The sequence below is a fragment of the Myotis daubentonii genome, chromosome 8 (assembly GCF_963259705.1).
Source record: "Myotis daubentonii chromosome 8, mMyoDau2.1, whole genome shotgun sequence".
Taxonomy (NCBI): Eukaryota; Metazoa; Chordata; class Mammalia; order Chiroptera; family Vespertilionidae; genus Myotis; species Myotis daubentonii.
In genome coordinates, this window is record NC_081847.1 from 2521235 (window position 1) to 2538166 (window position 16932).

At 63.3% G+C, this 16932-nt stretch overlaps 1 protein-coding gene across 3 annotated transcripts; it reads right to left on the minus strand.

Annotated features, from left to right (window-relative positions):
* Positions 1-571: 571 nt before the first annotated feature.
* TCEA2 (transcription elongation factor A2) lies at positions 572-16918 on the minus strand. 3 transcript variants are annotated; one of them, XM_059704962.1, is made up of 10 exons: positions 7136-7388; positions 4894-4956; positions 4478-4583; positions 3424-3514; positions 2504-2634; positions 2336-2392; positions 1783-1937; positions 1558-1704; positions 950-1021; positions 572-755 (listed from the first exon to the last, which is right to left on the minus strand). In XM_059704962.1, exons 1-10 carry the CDS (start codon positions 7205-7207, stop codon positions 747-749), a joined length of 903 nt encoding a protein of 300 aa, XP_059560945.1. In that variant the 5' UTR covers positions 7208-7388; the 3' UTR covers positions 572-746. The 3 variants fall into 3 exon arrangements, with proteins under 3 accessions (XP_059560945.1, XP_059560944.1, XP_059560943.1); XM_059704961.1 differs by lacking the exon at positions 7136-7388 and adding an exon at positions 16713-16918 and having other exon boundaries at positions 2336-2634; XM_059704960.1 differs by having other exon boundaries at positions 2336-2634; positions 7136-7390.
* Between the last annotated feature and the right edge of the window lie 14 nt (positions 16919-16932).

Below are 16932 nucleotides of genomic sequence, written 5' to 3' on the forward strand. Positions count from 1 at the left end.
CCACCCCAGCAGGTGTGGCTCCCGCAGCACCTCGCCAGGACTGGCAGTGCAATGGCAAGCACTGCCCAAGCCTTGGGTGGGCAGGGTCCTGAAACGCCTCAAAGGTCACCCCAGAGACTGGCCTGCAGGGCAGTACCCATGGGGTGAATCCTCCCTGAGGGTCCCCAGTGCCAGACGCTATTAACTCCGCTGTCTCGAACATATGCTGGCCACTCATCCCTGAATTTCTGGGACGCAAAGGGGTTTGATGCTGCATGTGGCCCGAGGCCCTGAGCCTGCCAGAGATCTAGCCCCTCCCCCGCCAACGCCTCCCAGAGCAGACTGGCTGTCGGGAAGGGCCGCCAGCGGAGGCTGAGGGACCCAGACTTGCCCTGGGCCCTGAGCTGCAGTGCCTGGGGAGGAGACTGGGTCCTCTGTGTGCCCGTGGCCCCTCCACTAGGTCCCTCCGGCACTGCCACCCCCATGTTCCCTGACCCCAGGAAGGAGGGCTGTCCCCAGCAGCAGTGGGAAACCCAACTCACAGCCCAAGCTCTGCATAGCCCACCAGAACCAAAAGCCAAGGGCAGCATGGTGGCAAGAAGAAACATTTAATCATTTGGATACAGGTGCGCTGCAGATGGGGGGCGGGTGTCTGCCTTCTGGGGACAGCCAGGAAGGCACAGGCAGGACTTCAGAGGCTGTGTCCACAGGAGGCGAGGAGGGACAGCCAGCGCTGGCCGCCGTTGCAGGCACAGCTGCAGGAGGGTTCAGCAGAACTGCAAGGAATGGGGGACACTCAGCATCGGTGACCCTGAGGGCGGGAGGCAGGAGCGGGCAAGGTCTCCACCACCCTCACCAGAGCTCCCAGGAGGCTGGCTGAGCAGGGCTGCCATCCAGTTCACACTGTGCAGACCCCACACAGGTTGGAGATCCCATCCCAGAGGAAGGGGCCCTGGGTTCACCCACATACCTTCCAGCGGTTCCCACACTCGTTGCAGACAACAAACGTGGTCATCGGCTCGTCAGAGCTGCGGGTCTGCACCTGTGGGAGGATGTGGTGAGGACCCCCAGCCCCGCGCAGGTCTTCCCTGGAGTCACAACCTAGGAGGCCACCCATGCTGGGCTCGCAGCCCCGGGGTCCCTGTGGGTGGCGTGCCCGGCTGCCCCAGCGGCCCAGCCTTCCAGCCACCCTGACCCGCTCCTCTTCCCAGGGCCCTGCTGCCTCCCGGGGGCCACAGCAGTGTGACCTCTGCGGGTCTGGGTGTGGTTCCATAGCCACCAGGGAGCACAGCCCACCCCCTCCCACCAGTAGCAACAGTCCTCGGGCCCCTCCATGCTGGGCTGGGCCAGGTTCCCCAACTTTAGTGTCCACAGCAAGCAGGACCTACCCCCCAAGATGCTGCTTACTGGGGCCCAAGGGTCCTGGCAAGGGGGAAGGCCCCAAAGGTGACCATCACTCCCTGGCTTGGGTCCCAGCCCTGGCACCATTCACACTATGGGGTCAGGTGTGAGGGTGTGGACCCCACCCACAGGGCCGGCTCTGAGGGCACTTGGGGCCCTGAGGGGGTGGCCGCACACCTGTGTGTAGGTGCAGTTCTTCTTCCTGCACTTGCTGCAGGTGAACAGGTCTGTCTGGGTGCCCCCTGTGCGGGCCATCTGATGCTCTCGGATAGCCTCCTTGGTCATGGCCTTGCGGATCTCCTTCAGCTCATCACTGGCCATCTCCTGGGGGAGGGGGTGCTTAGCTGTGCAGCCAGCTCTGCAGGCAGCGCCCCCCCTCCACCGGGCGGGGCCGGGGAGCACCTCCGACGTCATCACCGCGATCTGCTGGGGCGTGATGGTGCCACACAGCACGTTCCGCCGCAGGTCAGGGTTCTTGGCGTCCTTGAGGTTGGCGATGCGGCTCCGCACGCGGTTCTTATACTTCATGTCCGTGTTCCCCACATCCCGGAAGATGCGTGCGGGCATTTAAGGACCCGCTGTAGGCTGAGGCTGCTGACCTCCACCCACCCCGCTGGGCCAGGGAGGGCCTCCCAGTGGGGGCCGCCAGGGTAGGGGTTGGGCTGGGAAGAGGAGCCCAGCCCTCTGGATCAGTCTGCCCCCAAGTCAAGCGGTGAGCTGAGGGGCTTCTGGGTGGCCCACCTGGACCCAGTCCTGGCTGGATTCCAGCTGCAGGCCAAGGCCCAGGCCGCACCAGCAGGCGGAACCAGCCCGCAGCAGGCTCAGGGATGAGCTGACCGCATCACCCCATAGCCTGGCAAAGGCGCCAGGGCAGTGGCCACCAGGGCAAGCTGGGCCTGGCTGGCCCGCTGACTCCTCTGGAACCCCCAGCCCTAAGCCCCTGCACAAAGGATATATTCCTCGATCTGGGCCGACAGGCGCTCGCAATCTGCACTGATGGCCGTGTGCTCACCTGCAGGAAGCAGCTCTCTCCAGCCGCCCCGCTGGCTCCTCACCCCCTCGGCCCGCCCAGCACCAGGTGGCAGCAGTGGGTTGGGGACCAAGCTGTCCGGTGGGCACTCACGGTCCGTCTGCAGGGCGGCCGTCAGCATCTCCCGGCACTTGTTCCGCACGGCGTCGCAGGTGACCGGCGCCGGGGGGAACGTGGTCATCCTCGGGGCTGGCGGCGCCCTGGGCAGCTCCCGCCTCTTGCCACTGGAGAGAGATCGGCCCCTCGCACCACGTGAACTCATGAGACACCAGCCACCAGAAAAGTCAGCGTCATGGCCAGTTTCCCCTAAATCCCTTCAGCTCCCCCCAAAGAGCAGCCAGTGACCCCATGTATCTACGGTCCAGCCCAGCATGCCCTGGGGTCTGCCCCACTGTCCAGAGGTAGTGAGGCCATCTGGGTAGGGCACCGACAGAGCACTAGGGGGGCAGCATCACACCCAGGGAAGCCCAGACCACGGGGCCACAATACCCAACACCATGTGCCAGATCAAGGAGAGGCAGGTGGGGCTGGGAGTCGCCCATGGCCAGGTCTGCCCACCAGCATGGCTGCCCTCACAGGGCTGGGAGCCCCAGCCAGGCTGCCTGCCATCCAGGCTGCATCCTCCCACCCTCTCTCACAGTCTCATGCCGTGACCCCCATGAGGGAGGGAGAGGCCGCAGTGAGTGATGCAAGTTCAAGGGTGTGCAACCTGAGAACCAGACCAAGGGCCGGCCTGCAGTCCCCTCAGGGTTGCACAGCTCTTTTCAGCTCAGACACAGCCTCGCCCCTCGATGGTGGGGCTGAAGGCAGTGTCTAGAGGAGCTTTGGAAGGAAGGCATCCCCAAGAGGCCAACCAGGCCAGGCCTGGCTACCTGGGAGAGTCCCTCCAAGAGGCTAGCAGGGCCCATGTTCATGTGTCCTCAGCCTGCCCAGGGCGCAGAAGTCAGCACCTTCATGCCGAGCAGGTAGGTCCCTGGCGGCAGGAAGTGTGCACCGCCTTCCAGGTGCACTACCTGGAATCCTTGACCTCGGAGCCCTCCTTTGAGGATGATGTGGGTGGAGGCCCGCCCCTCCTCCGATCCCTGGCTTTGGCATCTGAAGCATCTGCAAGTGCCCAGAAAGGAGGGGGTGTGGCTGGCTAGGGGAAGGCAGGCCGAAGGGCAGGGCCAGGCCAGGGAGGGGAGCAGATCATCACCAAGGCACAGCCTCAGGTAGCTTGCCAGCCACAACCCCCCACCCCCGCCCAACTCTGCCCTCCCCACCCAGGCCCTAGTGCTGAGCCTTCCTGCTACCAACCAACTGGGGCCCTCTCCTGCCCAGACTCAGAAGGGTGGCCCCCACCCCTTTCTCCTACACATCCCCCCTCTAGAGGCTGCCTGTGGGCCTTTCTGGGGTCCCCCCAACTGCCCGTCCTGCTGGAGCAGACTGCCGTCCACCCACAGCGACTCCTGTGTACAATCTCCCGGGCATGCGCACACACAGGCACAGTCCCCACAGGTGAAGCACTTGAACTTGGACAAAGGCGAGCCAGGACAGGCCATGACCCAGCTGGACCTTGGACACCAGTGACCCCTCCCCTGAGCACATCCCCCACTAGTCTCCTGAGACCCCGGTCTCCCTGGGACCTTCCCGTGGGATGAGGATCCCACCCGCCACCAGGCCACGCGAGACCAGGAGGAGACCCGGGACACGGGTCTGCACTTTGCAGGCTTGGACAGAGCGCTGAGGCTGGAGGGGCTCAGGGTCCTGAAGCGGGCACCTCTGCGGTCCCCAGGAGGAGGCTGCCCCAACCCCTCTGAGGGGCAATGCTCCCCTTCCTCTCTGCCACCTCCCTCATCTTCCCTCCTTCTCCTCACCCTTGGCCCCTTCTCCCTCCTCCCCCTCCCTTCGCCCCTGGCTGGGTGGCTCCCTGCCCTCCTGCCCAAGCCCTGCACTCACCCTCCACTCTCCTCTCTCCTGGCTCTACCTAGCAGCCCGACCCTCCCTCCGGCCCTCAGCCCCCACTCCCAGGTGGCTCTGACTCAGGGACAGTGGGGCCCCAGCACAGCCCGCGCTGCTGACGCGCACCCAGGAGCTTCTTCCAGGACTTGATGAGCGACTTGGCCAGTGCAATGACCTCCTCATCCGAGCTCTGCTTCCTCAGGGCGTTGACAGACATGCCGACCCGGGTGGACTGTGAGGCAAGCATGTGGGCTGGGGCAGCCGCCAAGCCCCCTCACAGACCCTCGGAGCTCCCCCAGGGCGGGCTGAGAGACGGGGACACTTCCCGAGGGCGACTGCCCCACCTGGGACTTGGGAAGCTCACGGTGAGGGCAGGTGGGCCACCCTGTCCCTCCCCCTCTCAGAAAACAGAACAAGGCACAGATGGTCTCTTTGGGAAGGGGTTTGTACTGACCAAGGACGGAGGGGGGCGGCCAGGGAGCCCTGTGAGGGCCCAGGAGCTGTCCCCGGAGCTGTCCTGAGCAGGGGCACGAGGGCCCTACCTGGAGCAGGTGCAGCGTGACCGGCATGGCCTTCAGCTCCCGCAGCAGGTCCACGGCCCCGTCCTAGAAAGGGCAGGGTGCCTTCATGAAGGACTCCGAGTCTCAGCGCACAGGCCCACCTCTGACAACGAGGGGGACAGGGCAGTGACGATTTCGAGATCCACCTGGGCCAGATACCCCGGAGGGCAGGAGCGAGAAGTGGCCATGCACTCACCCAGCATCAGCCACTGACCAAACCAGGACGATGGGAAATGCCTTGGAGGGCCACAGCCAGGTGGAGGGGTGGCCCACCACACCCACACCCACACCCACACCCCGGTTCACAGTGCCCCACCCCGCCCCCATCAGTCTCTGCAGGACTCTCAGGCCCTGGCCAGCCACCCCCTCGCCTGGACTATTAGACCCCTGGGCTTTCTCTGCCTCACCCCCCACCCCACACCTGTTTTCTCCAAGCCCCGACACAATAAGGCACAGCCCCTCAAGGCTCCTCCAGGGGCCAAGCTGCTGCTCCCACTACCGGGTGCCCCAAGGGCTGTGCCCTCCCTCCCGCAGAGCTGTTTAAATGACACCTTCTCAGTGGCCGCACCCCATCCTTCTCCCTGCTTGTCTTCCCTCCACAGATGCTTCGATTTTTAATGCAGTGAGGATTTCATGTGTCTCCCCCGACGTAAAGGGCCCCACCCGTCACCCAAGCTTGTGAGAGCCTCAGACGTCCCAGGTCGTGGGAGGGCTTGGCCCACCCCACCACCAATCTGGGTGGGATCTCCGCTCAGGCTACAGCCCTGGGTGACCTCCTCCGAGGGGCCGATGTCGCCAGAGCCAAGGCACAGTGCCACTCACTGATCACCTTCCCCTGACGGAACCTCCGGCTCCAGAATGCCAGCTTTCCAGGGCTCCAGACCAGAGAGACGAACTTGATTCCTGACAACCCAAGCAGGGCCCAACTCCCCCAGGGGCTTCATGGGCACTGGAACCCCCAAGGGCCTCTGCCAGCTCTCACCCCCACTCCACAGCACCCAGCCCCACCACCTCGGCCAGCAGTGCTCACCAGCCACTGTTCCCTGGGGCTTGGCCTGAGCAGTGCTTCCACCTGCACCCCCTCCCCCCAGTCCTGCCTGGCCCCACCCCACCTACCCTGCTTGAGCGTCTGGACCCATCTCCATCCCCCGCTGGGGGTGTTTATTATTCGTTTTGTCTCCTTTCTCTGGCCATCTCTGGAAAAGGCTACAGACTGTTCCCACGCCCTGCTCAGCTGCCCACGGCCTCCCAGGGATTTGCACACAAGAGGAGGGTAGGCGCTCCTGGCAGGGTGAACGAATGAATGGGGCCAGCCCCTTTCCCAGCAACCGGGTCAACCAGGGATCCACGCTCAACCCTGCTCAACCCACAGCCACCCCAAACGGTCAGTGCAAGCACCCGGCGGGGAGGGCTGCAGGGTGCGAGCCCAGGACCTCCACTGGCTGAGGCCACAGTCCGCCTGGAGCCCCGGAGCTCCGGGGAGCGGAGGGAGTCGGTGTGTGCCGAGCCTCTCCCGGCGGCCAGGACCCTCTCCGCCCACGGGGCGCTTCCGCGGAAGGGCCTGCGGGTGCCCGGGCCTCCGAGCCGTGGGAACCCCATCTGCCAGGCCCCTCCGAGCAGAGGCTCCGGGCGGCAGAACAAGAGGCCCAGGCACCCCGGCCAGGCTCGCGGACCAGGAGGGCCCTTTCCTGGGGGTCTCTACTGCCCCCCGCCCCAGCTGCTGCCGGCCGAGTCCTGGCTAAAGAAGGGAAAGCATTTATTAAGGAAACCCGGCTCTTGTGAGGCGGGGACAGGGAAAGGCCCGCGGCCGGCTCCTGAAAGGTGACCATGAGGGCCCGGCCCCGCAGGGACTGCAGGGGATAAGAGGCCGATCTCGCACCCCGAACTCTTGCAGGCCGGAGTGGGTGCGGGACCGAGGGATGCGGTGAGGTGGCCCGGAGGGGCGGGGCCGAGGAAGGGCGTCGCGGGCCGCCCGCGGGGTCTGGAGTTGGGACGGGGAGGGGGCGGGTCCCAGGCCGCAGTTGGGGTCTGAGTGCCGAGCGGTGGCTGCCGGACCAGGTCCAGGCCTGATGGCGGCCTAACCGTGGGTGCGGGGGTGATGGGCAGGGCTGGCCCGGGGCAGGGCTCTCGTCCTGCCCCTCGGGTCATCTCCCCGGCCCTGACGGGGGCTCGGCAGGCTCGGCGGGGCGGGGGTCCCGGGGTCGTGGCGGCCCGCGCCCCTCACCACGCTCTTCTTGGTCACCATCTTGTCCAGTCTCCGGGCGATGCGCGCAATCTCCTCCTCCTTGCCCATCATTGCCTCAGGGGCAGCGCCCCCAGCGCCCGCCGCGCCAGCCTCAGCCTCCCGGCCCAGACGCCAACCCCCGGCCGTCACCGCCTCCCCGGGCCGTCACCGCCTCCCGCACCCGCCGCCGCCAACGCTGCCTTGCCGCGGGAGGGAGACCCTCAGTTCAAACCCTTGGCCCCCGCGCCCGCCGCGCTGCAAACTGGGACATGTAGTTCCCACTCCCGCCCGCCTCGCGCCGCGCTCTCCCCGCTCTGGACCACAACTCCCAGGAGCCACGCGGGTGCGCACCGCTTCTTGGGAATGGTAGTCCTGACGCAGGCCGTCGCCGCAGACCTACGGAGCCGAAGGACTCGCAGTCCCACAAGCCCCCGCACGGTCCGGTTAGCCGAGGGAGGGCGCTGCGGTGGCGCGTGGGGCTAGGACGTGAGTACCAGCTGCAGCTTGGACCCCGAGATGTATCCCAGCCCCGCAATCCTCCTCCCCTGGATTGGCCGGGAGGTCCACTGCGCGGGAGACTCCAAGGCAAAAGTACCTTAGAGCCCTTCCCCTTTCTCCACCCACTTTGAGCCCTCCTCTTCCACCACCCGCTGTCGCAGGGCAGCCGCATTCTGACTCTGGTGTCCAAGAGCCAAGTCCTGCAGAAGATGCCCTGAGCGCTCTGCTCCGGATTTGGGCATCTAAGGCCTCGTGCAGGGCGCCGCCTGGAGGCCCGAGGGAGCAGTAACAGGTTCCGGGGTCTGGGAGAGGCATGGGCTGGGGTTAGCAAGGCACCAAGGGACTTGGAGAGGCTGCGCGGCCAGGGACTCTGTCTCCACAGTCATCTACCGGATGCGAATCACTGGCTGCCACTTCAAATAAGTCATTGACCACTTTGGACCTCAGTCTTCCCATCTGTGAAATAGGATGTTGATAGTATCTACCTCATTGGGCTGCAGTCAGGATGCTATGAGCTGATTCGCATCATGCACTGAGAACAGGGCACAGGGGAGAGAGCATGAGCAATTAGGCTGTCACCACCCTTGCTGCTGGAGCTCCGGGAGAAGGAACAGAATGCACTGAGTTGAAGGGATGACCTGGCCCGGGGAAGGCTGGGGAGGAGGGGAGGAAGTGTCAGCATCTCCACCAGATGTCTACCACCTCCTCAGTGATGCAGATGCTGGGTGATTTTCTGTAGGGGATACGATTCTGGGGGAGGGTAGAGGCCAGGGGATGAGGTCTATAGTATTGTGGGCCCCACAGTCACTAAAATTCAAGTCAAATAACTGTGAGGCCAGATGGAAGATGGGATGTCCAGATGACCCCAGATGACCATGACTTAGATATAACTGAGCTTCCCAGCAGCCAGAGTGAAAAGGAAAACATAGGCTATGAGATTCTTAGTAATTAGTATAAGAAAAAAACATGGAATTCCTCATAGGGAGCAAAGGTTTTCCAGTGTAACAGGAGAACACAGCACCTCCAATTTACAAACTGGCTCTGATTCTGCCCCTCACATGAGCCTGGGCCATAGCTCTTAGCCCAGCCCAACCATGTAAGCCCTTGAGGCCAAAATCTCCTGGTGAGAGAGTGTGTGTAGCCTTTGAGGGTCCAGCAATACCAGTGACACTAGGGAGATTGGAGCCACACACCCTTCAACCTCTCTCTCAACAGATGACAACTGGCCAAAACAAGGAGCTGGCCAGGGTCCTGTAAAACAGAAACCAGCAGTAACTCCGGAGAACCCAGCCCCAGAGATCAGGCTGCAAGGACTGCAAAGCTGGCTCCCCATCTCCCACAGGGATGTGTCCATGAGACTGCCCAGCCAGGCCCCCCAACAGGCAGGGTTAAGTGGATGGAGGACTGCTCAAAGGGAACTCCCCTTTGTGCTGGCACCATTTCTAAGCACCATGACTGGGGATCCAACAAAGATTGGAGCACAGGGGAGAGAAGTAAACCCACATGGTCAGCGTAGAGCAGCTCTCAGTCTCTGCCCTCTGCAACAGGAAGATATGTATCCTAGAGACCTCAAAACAGCTGCAGGGCCTGAGAGTAGAGTCAAAAGGAGAAGATGAGTCCAGCCTGCGTGGCTCAGTGGTTGAGCATCAACCTATGAACCAGGAGATCACGGTTTGATTCCCAGTCAGGGCACATGCCCAGGTTTCGGGTTCAATCCCCAGTGGGGGGCGTGCAGGAGGCAGCCAATCGATGACTCTCTCTCATCACTGATGTTTCTCTCTCCCTCTCCCTCTCCCTTCCTCTCTGAAATCAATAAAAACATTTTTAATTTTTTTAAAGGGAGAGGATGAGCACAGGCCTCTCCGAAGTCTCTCCTGGGATATCAAGAAGGGTGTGTCCCCGACGCCCAACTCTGGCCCAGGCCTCAATAGGGCAGAGTCTGGGCTGTCAGCCCAGCCCTGGAGTAGGTCCCTAACAAGGAGCCAGCCTCGAGGCCAGTCCCCATCTACTCTCTCCATGGGACGGGTCAGCACAAAGTACTGGGGAGAGAGCGGACATGCAGACACTCGGGAGAGCCAGCCTGAGGGCTGACCCTCACCTTCCTGGGTAGGCTGCCCTGGACAGGGACGGTCTCCAACATCCTGTGCATAAGGGATGCTGCTAAGTGTTTAGCTGGACTGAAGACGCGCTAGTGCAGCCCTGTGAGTATCCACTCGTGCAGCCCCCCACGTTCGTAAGGACACGGAGGAGAGGAGGCGCTACTCCCTTGCCCAGCCAGAGTGGGAGCCCAAACTGCCTGCCCGCGGTCCTCTGCCTCTGTGAGAAGCTGGGTGGTCTCCACCTCAGGGGCCACAGAGACAGCTGGTAGAAGCAGGCATGTCTCAATGCATCAGAGACCCACTGACACTACGGACCCAGGAGAGCAAGGCGCTGTGGCCCCTCGAGGGCGATGGCCAAGAGGTGGGGCCCCTGCAGGAGGAGTGCCCAGCAGAGGGTTCAGCCTGTGGGGCTGAAGCAGGGCGTCCAGGGAGTCTGGCCCAAGGAAATGGACAGAACAAGTAGGGGGCAGATGGCTTCCAAGCTGGGGACCTGGGGACTACAGACCTTCCCCCATGATGGGAGCCCTGAACTCCAACACAGTGCAGGTGGCTCCTACATGGGAGCCACCACGGCAGGGGGAGGGGTGTGACCCTATGCAAAGTGAGCCAGAGTCCAGGGTCCAGGTGGGGTGACCCTGCTAAGGCCCATGTGGCCCAGCATGAGCAGTGGCCTCTAGGTGGCGGGAGTGAGCCATGGACCTGCCTGTCGGCTAGGCATTCACCCTCCCCTAGGGAGGTCCAGTCCGTGTGGCCACCACCCTGAGGCAGCCCGAGTGGGACTGTGGCTAGTCCTGGAGAGAGGCCTTCCCCCCTGGAGGCTGTAGGTGGGTCCCACCCTCGCCAGGGCTCACACTGAAGTAGCACTGGCCAACCCCCAAGCCCCCAATTCCCACCTGGGAGGTCCCTGTCCTGGGCCCCTATGAGTTCATGACTCCCAGAACCGTGCTCACCCCTGACCCCTGATGGGCCTTACCCGACCTTGGGAATTTCCTTCTCCAAGGAGCTTCCCCAACATGCGCCCAGAGGGTGACATCAGACGTGGGACTCTCCTTCCAGGGGGTTCGTGAACCTGGCCACAGCCTCAGCAGGGTGCCCCCCAGAGCTGGGTCCTTCCACCGCCCCCCACCCCTCCCACCTTATTCCAGGCTGGATTTGGAACCATGAAAATGTGGATGTGTGGGGAATGGGGGGCTCCTTAGTAGAGGTCAAAGGTGAAGAGGAATAAGGGGTGGGAGACAGCACACTTACCTCCCAGACCCCTACCCCATCCTATTCCAGAAAGCCCTCCTGGACACTCTGTTGCCCCACCACTAGGGGGCCTCTCTCAGTGCCCTCAGTGTGCTAAGGGGCGCTGCGCATACCACTCCCCCGGGGCTGCCCTCCCCTCAGGGTTGTATCCGCTCCAGGGTTCCACACTCCACCCCTTTACTGAGAGATGCGGGTGACCTCAGGAGCACTCTAGGAGCCCCGCTCTGTCCTGGGTGCTCGGAGGGGGGCCAGACACAGCCCTGACAGGAGTCTGGGGACACCCCAACAACACGCCAGGGTCTCCTCCACACGGGCCCCGACACACCTTTAGCCCAGAGGCCTGCTCCTCCCGTCCTCAGTCCACAGAAACGTCGGAAGCCAGGCCGGTTATTTTTCTATTTGTGTCCCCTGCCCCCGCCCGCCCAAAGCCGGCCATGACCCCAGCGGGTTGTATCCGCACTTCCCTTCTGGCGGGGCAGAGGCCTTGGTGGGAAGGCCTGTGCTGCTAAGCTCACACACCCCTCGAGCCCCGAGTCCCGTGGCCGCAGGCAGGCAGGGGGGTCTTGCAGCCTCGGGGCACTCCCATCCCTGCCACCTGCAGGCAGCTCTCCTGGCCAGCACCCAGCGCCTATGACCCTCTTCCCAGACCCTCTGGCCCACCATGCGACCACAGGTCTCCCGCACAGGGACTCCGTGGGACTGAGACCCAGCCTCCTCCTCTGAGGGCAGGGACCAGGACGTCGATCCTGTGAACCAGTGCATGTCTTGGCTCTGCACTGCAGCCCTCCCTCTGGGCCTCAGTCTCCCAGTCTGCAGAATGGGAAGAGGCACCTGCCCAGAGCAGGGTCTCTTGGAGTCTCCAGCCAGTCCTTCAACCAATCACCTTGGCCCAGGTCCAGCTTCCCAACCCCCTCTCCCCCACACCCTCACACTCCCCCACCCCCTAGCCTACGCCCATCCCCACCCCCCCTGCCCAGGCAGCACTTGTCGGGAGGCCAGCACCCCCTAGAGCAGCGGTTCTCAACCTGTGGGTCACGACCCTTTTGGGGGTTGAGCGACCCTTTCACAGGGGTCGCCTAAGACCATCGGAAAACACATATAATTACACATTGTTTTTGTGATTAATCACTATGCTTTAATTATGTTCAATTTGTAACAATGAAAATACATCCTGCATATCAGATATTTACATGACAATTCATAACAGTAGCAAAATTACAGTTATGAAGTAGCAACGAAAATAATTTTATGGTTGGGTCACAACATGAGGAACTGTATTAAAGGGTCGCAGCATTAGGAAGGTTGAGAACCACTGTTCTAGAGGCTGGTGGCTGCTCCAGGCTGCTCTAACAATGCTTCCCCACACAATTCCCAGAAACGCCGCCTCCCTGCCCGCCAGCCCGGCGGCCACTCCACCTCCCCTCCCTTCCCCAGGGGCCTCAGGCAGCAGCCAGTCGGGGAGATGGGTGAAAGGAGGAGGTCAGCAAACCCAGGCATACCAGCCCCGCCCTTCTGGAGAGAAATAGAGGGGCTTCATGAGGGGGATTGGGGCACGAGGAGACAGGCCTTGGGAGGTGGCCTTGGCCAGGCACTGGTGCGGGCCCAGACCCCCTGCCTTTGTCACCTGGCCCTGCAAAGGCCCGTCTCCACACAGCACTGTGCTAAGACTGTGGATACTGTCAGGGGACAGCCTCTGCTGCTCAAAGCCCCCCTGCCCCACACGGCCCCTCCTGCTCCCCCACAGGCCTGCACACACCCTGCCCTGGGCATCTGCACACTCTCCCCAGCGAGCACTCATGATTTTCATGTTTCCTTCAAGAACCAGCTCAAGAGTCACCTCACGAAAGTCAGTGGCACCCCTCACACAGCCCCTCTCCTCTGTGCGTGGCACCGTCCCTGGAGCCAGCACAGCCTGGCACCCCCTATTCTGACTCGTTTGTAGCCTCGCTGGTTGTCTCTCGCTCAGGGCTGGAGCTCCCCAGTGGCAGAGACTTGGGTCTGATTTGTTTGCTGCCCAAGCTCCACTTCCTAGAACAGGGCCTGGTGCAGAGCAGAGCTCAGTACAAACAAGTCAATGGTAGAGGATGATTCCTGTCCCTGAGCAAGAACGGAGGGGGGTCCCTAAGAACACGGACCCCCAGCCTATCTGACAGCCCACCTGGTGGTGCCATCACAGCCGCTTGTCACCACAGCTGCGGGGCCTAGGGGCTGGCGACCACCTTGGGCTCGGTTCTTCTTCCCCTGCTTCCCAGGAGCTGAGGACTGTCACCAGGACCTGCAGGCGAGTGTGGGGCCAGGCCCGCCAGGGGGCCACTGCACTCCTGGGGCCGGGATACCCGTGTGTGCCAACACACAGCCCCCACGCAGGGCTCACAGAGAGCCCCACCAAGAGTCACGAAGGGGGGAGCAGGGCACAACTTCTGCAGAACAGGCACCTCAGAGCTAGACCCAGGGCACTGGGATCTGAATAAAGAAGCCATACCAGCAGCTGCTCGTGCCCAAACTGGGTGGCACAGGGTGGAGCCAGGGGCAAGAACGCCGGACGATGGCACAGACAGTGCCTGGCGCCTGCTCGGCCAGGGCCTCCGGCTCCCTCGCGCAGCTGCAGCCTTCCTTCCTGAGCTGGTGTTTCCTGGCTCCTCCCTGCTGTTGCCAAGGAAACCTAGAGCAGCCCGTCCCCAGCCTCATTCCCACGGAGCCCTGCTGAGCAGAGAGGGGGGCCGCACAGCATGCAGCAACACCCCAGGACACACAGCTCAACACCCCAACTCTCATTCAGTGCAACACCCACTGACACTGGAACACTCACAAAAGTCACTCCCACCACATGTGACCTCACCCAACCGTCCACAACTTGTCTGCCACCCTACAGCCTGCTATCACTCAAGGCCTCCCCACACGCCCCAGGCCCTGGGCCCCCACCTGCCCAGTCCTGCTGGCCCAGCAGCACTCAGGCCAGGTCCGACACCCTGCACAACAGTCCCCTCTGCCCACACACTGAGGCACCCACCATGATAGCAACACCCTCTGCTCGCTCACAGGCTCAGCCCTCAGCCACCCACGCCCACGAGCACTCAGACAGCAGTCCCACAGCTGGAGCCCTGCCCGCTGCAGGCCACGCGACTGGCCATCACACGGACCCAAACCCAACCACTAGAGCTGCCGCCTTCATCATGTCCCCCCACCCCTTTCCAGGAGAGGCCCACAGCACTGGGAGACCAGCACCCCAGGAATGAGCATGAGGACCTGGGCCAGGCCTGCAGCCGGGTCTCAGGACACGAGGCAGGATCTGAACTGGGGAGCCTGCTTTCAAACTTGAGATCTCAGGAGACCAGAGAGTCCCCTCCACCCAGACCTGTATCCAATGGGGACCTACCTCCACCCTCCAGAACAGGAGGGTCCAGCCCCACAGGACTCTGTAATTGGTCCCAGGCTTGCTGCTCCCGCGGCAGGGTTGGGCGGAGGGGAGGGGAGCGGGGGGGGGGGGTGGGGGGGGGGAGCCTGTGAGGTCTGTGCCCCGAGCAGTGCCTGGGAGGTCTGCCACCCCCAGAGCCCATCCAGCCCCCACCAAGAACCACTGAGGGAGATTACCCAGCATCCTTTGCAGGCTTCACCCAGAGGATGGGGGGTCCAGTCCAGGCTGAGGGAGGGAGTGAGCAGAGGGCAGCAGAGCAGTGTCTACACGACACCCAGGCCAGCTGCACACTTTTGAGGAAGCTTGCCCTCCACTGCACCTTTTGTCTGGGGAGTTAGGGGCTACAGACAGGGCCCCCCAAGGGTGGGCAGCAGCCAACCTGAGCCCCAGGCCAGCCTGGAAGCATAGGAATGCCCTCAAACTCATTAATCATCCACACTTTGAACAGAGCTGGGACCACAGCTTTGTGGCCAGAGAAGTCTTGGGGACCCCCCCTTGGTGGGTGTGAGGGCAGGACTGCACTTGAGCAGGACCCCCATTCTAGGTCCTGTTCAACCTCCAACACTAGAACCCACCTCACCCCCAAACCCAGGCTGACAGTCACAGGCAGACCACACACAGATGCAGACACCCACATCTGAGGTGTCGTGTCTCCCCCCCACCCAAGCCACACACACAGCCAGCCACACCCACACCAGCCCTGCAGAGCCCTGGGAAGTCCTCACCCCCATTGTTCTCCCGTCTGGACAGTGGGCCTGAGGGGCCGGCTGTCCACATCCTTGCCAGGTAGCTCGAAGGGGAGGGTAGCCAGACCCCTGAAGAGGCAGGGGGCACCGGGAGCTCTCACCTTGCCCCGCCCAGTCCCACACACAGGACATCACAGCCAGACACATGAGTTGAACAGTCGGACCAAGAGTGAGGGTCATGGCTGTGGCAGCAGGCGGGGGACAGGGGGAGGCAATGCTGGGCGGCCTCAGAGCAGCTGGACAATCCGGGCTGTCAGGGCAGCAGGGGCCAGGCAGGGCCCCTTCAGGAACTAAACTTCTTTCACAGTGGGGTGGGGGAGGTGGGGTCACTGCAGTAGGGGTCCCGGAGGCCTCCTTCCTGAGCCCCAGTGACCACTGTCCCAGAACAGCTGCTGCCAGGCTGAGCGAGGCCCTGGCGACCCAGACCACACCCAGAGCTTCTGCCAGGTGCTGACCCCTTGGACCCACCCTTCCACCTGGAGTCTCCCCCACACCTGCCCACAGGGTTCACCCCCTCACTGGTCAGAGGGGAACCGGCCCACTGGAAGGGGCCTGTGCACCCGTCCACCCAGGGCCCTCCGTTCTGGCCTGCCTCCCAGAGAACCCAGTTCCTTGTGCCTTGGCTGCCCAGAACATCAGCTGGGCTCAGGGTCCTGGAACTAGGGCTGGGCCTGGGAGACCCGAAAGCCAGCCTGGGACCCCCAGCCCTTCACTCGTCCGGCTGTTGGATAAGACCCTACAGGGCCAAATCACCTGAGGGCCCTCAGGGGACCCTGGTGGGGTCCTGGCCTTCCCCGGACAGCAGGGCCCTGGGGGCAGCTGTAGGCCCCCCGTGGGATCCACCTGTCAGAGTGCAGACTGTGTATATGCACTGGGTCACCAAGGACAGAGCACCAGTGCCTCTGGGTCCCTGCCACCTGTGGCCACACCAAGAAGCGCCCACACCTGGGCAGGGCCCCTGGCAGGTCTGGGGGCTGCGGAGCTCCGGGGCTGGGGGACGTGTAGGAGGAGAACTCAGTGGGAGCCCGTGGCTGCCTAGGGCCCTTGCTCCACCCGCAACAGACACCCCTCAGCAGGCCCAGCAGGACCGAGTAGGAAGACCTCCCGCTGAGCCCTGGCCCCTCCTGCTAGGTGCTGGGGGTGGGGGGACCAGAAGTTCCTCTGGAAACCCTCCCAGGGCTGAGGGCTGGTAGGAGGGGCTCCCCCTCCCTCCCCACCGACCCAACCCTAGGTCCAGCCTCACTCTCCTCTGCTGCCCTGGTGGCCTGGGGTGGGCAGGTACCCAGCTGGGACTGTCCCAGACCCCACCCCGCACCCAGCAGGCCCCGGGGAGGTGGAATGAGGCCTGGGGCTCCTCTGCTCGCCTGGCCCTTTGCCCAGGTGTGTCCTATTCTGAGTGGGTTTGGGAGGGGAGGGGGGACGTAAAGACCATCTTCCCCGTTAGCCCCACGGACAGGACTGAAAGGTCACGTGTGTGGAGGGTCGGGGACATTACACCCCTGGTTACCAAGAGCACCCCTCCCCCCCACACACACACACAGGGGAGGGCGCTTTCCCAAAGCGCTTCTTACCTTCGAGCTAGACTCACGGAAGGACTAACATGGTGCTAAAATATGGCCCCTTCCTCCCGCGGTCATCTCAGGAGGGAGGCACCACCTCCCCCAGTTACCACCCGCGGGTCTGACTCCGTGGGTGGGGCGGCAGCTCAACTCTGAACGTCTGCCAGCCCTGACGGCGCCCCTCCAGCTTCAGCCCACATCAGTGCCCTTTCGCATTCGGGGGTCTCTCCTT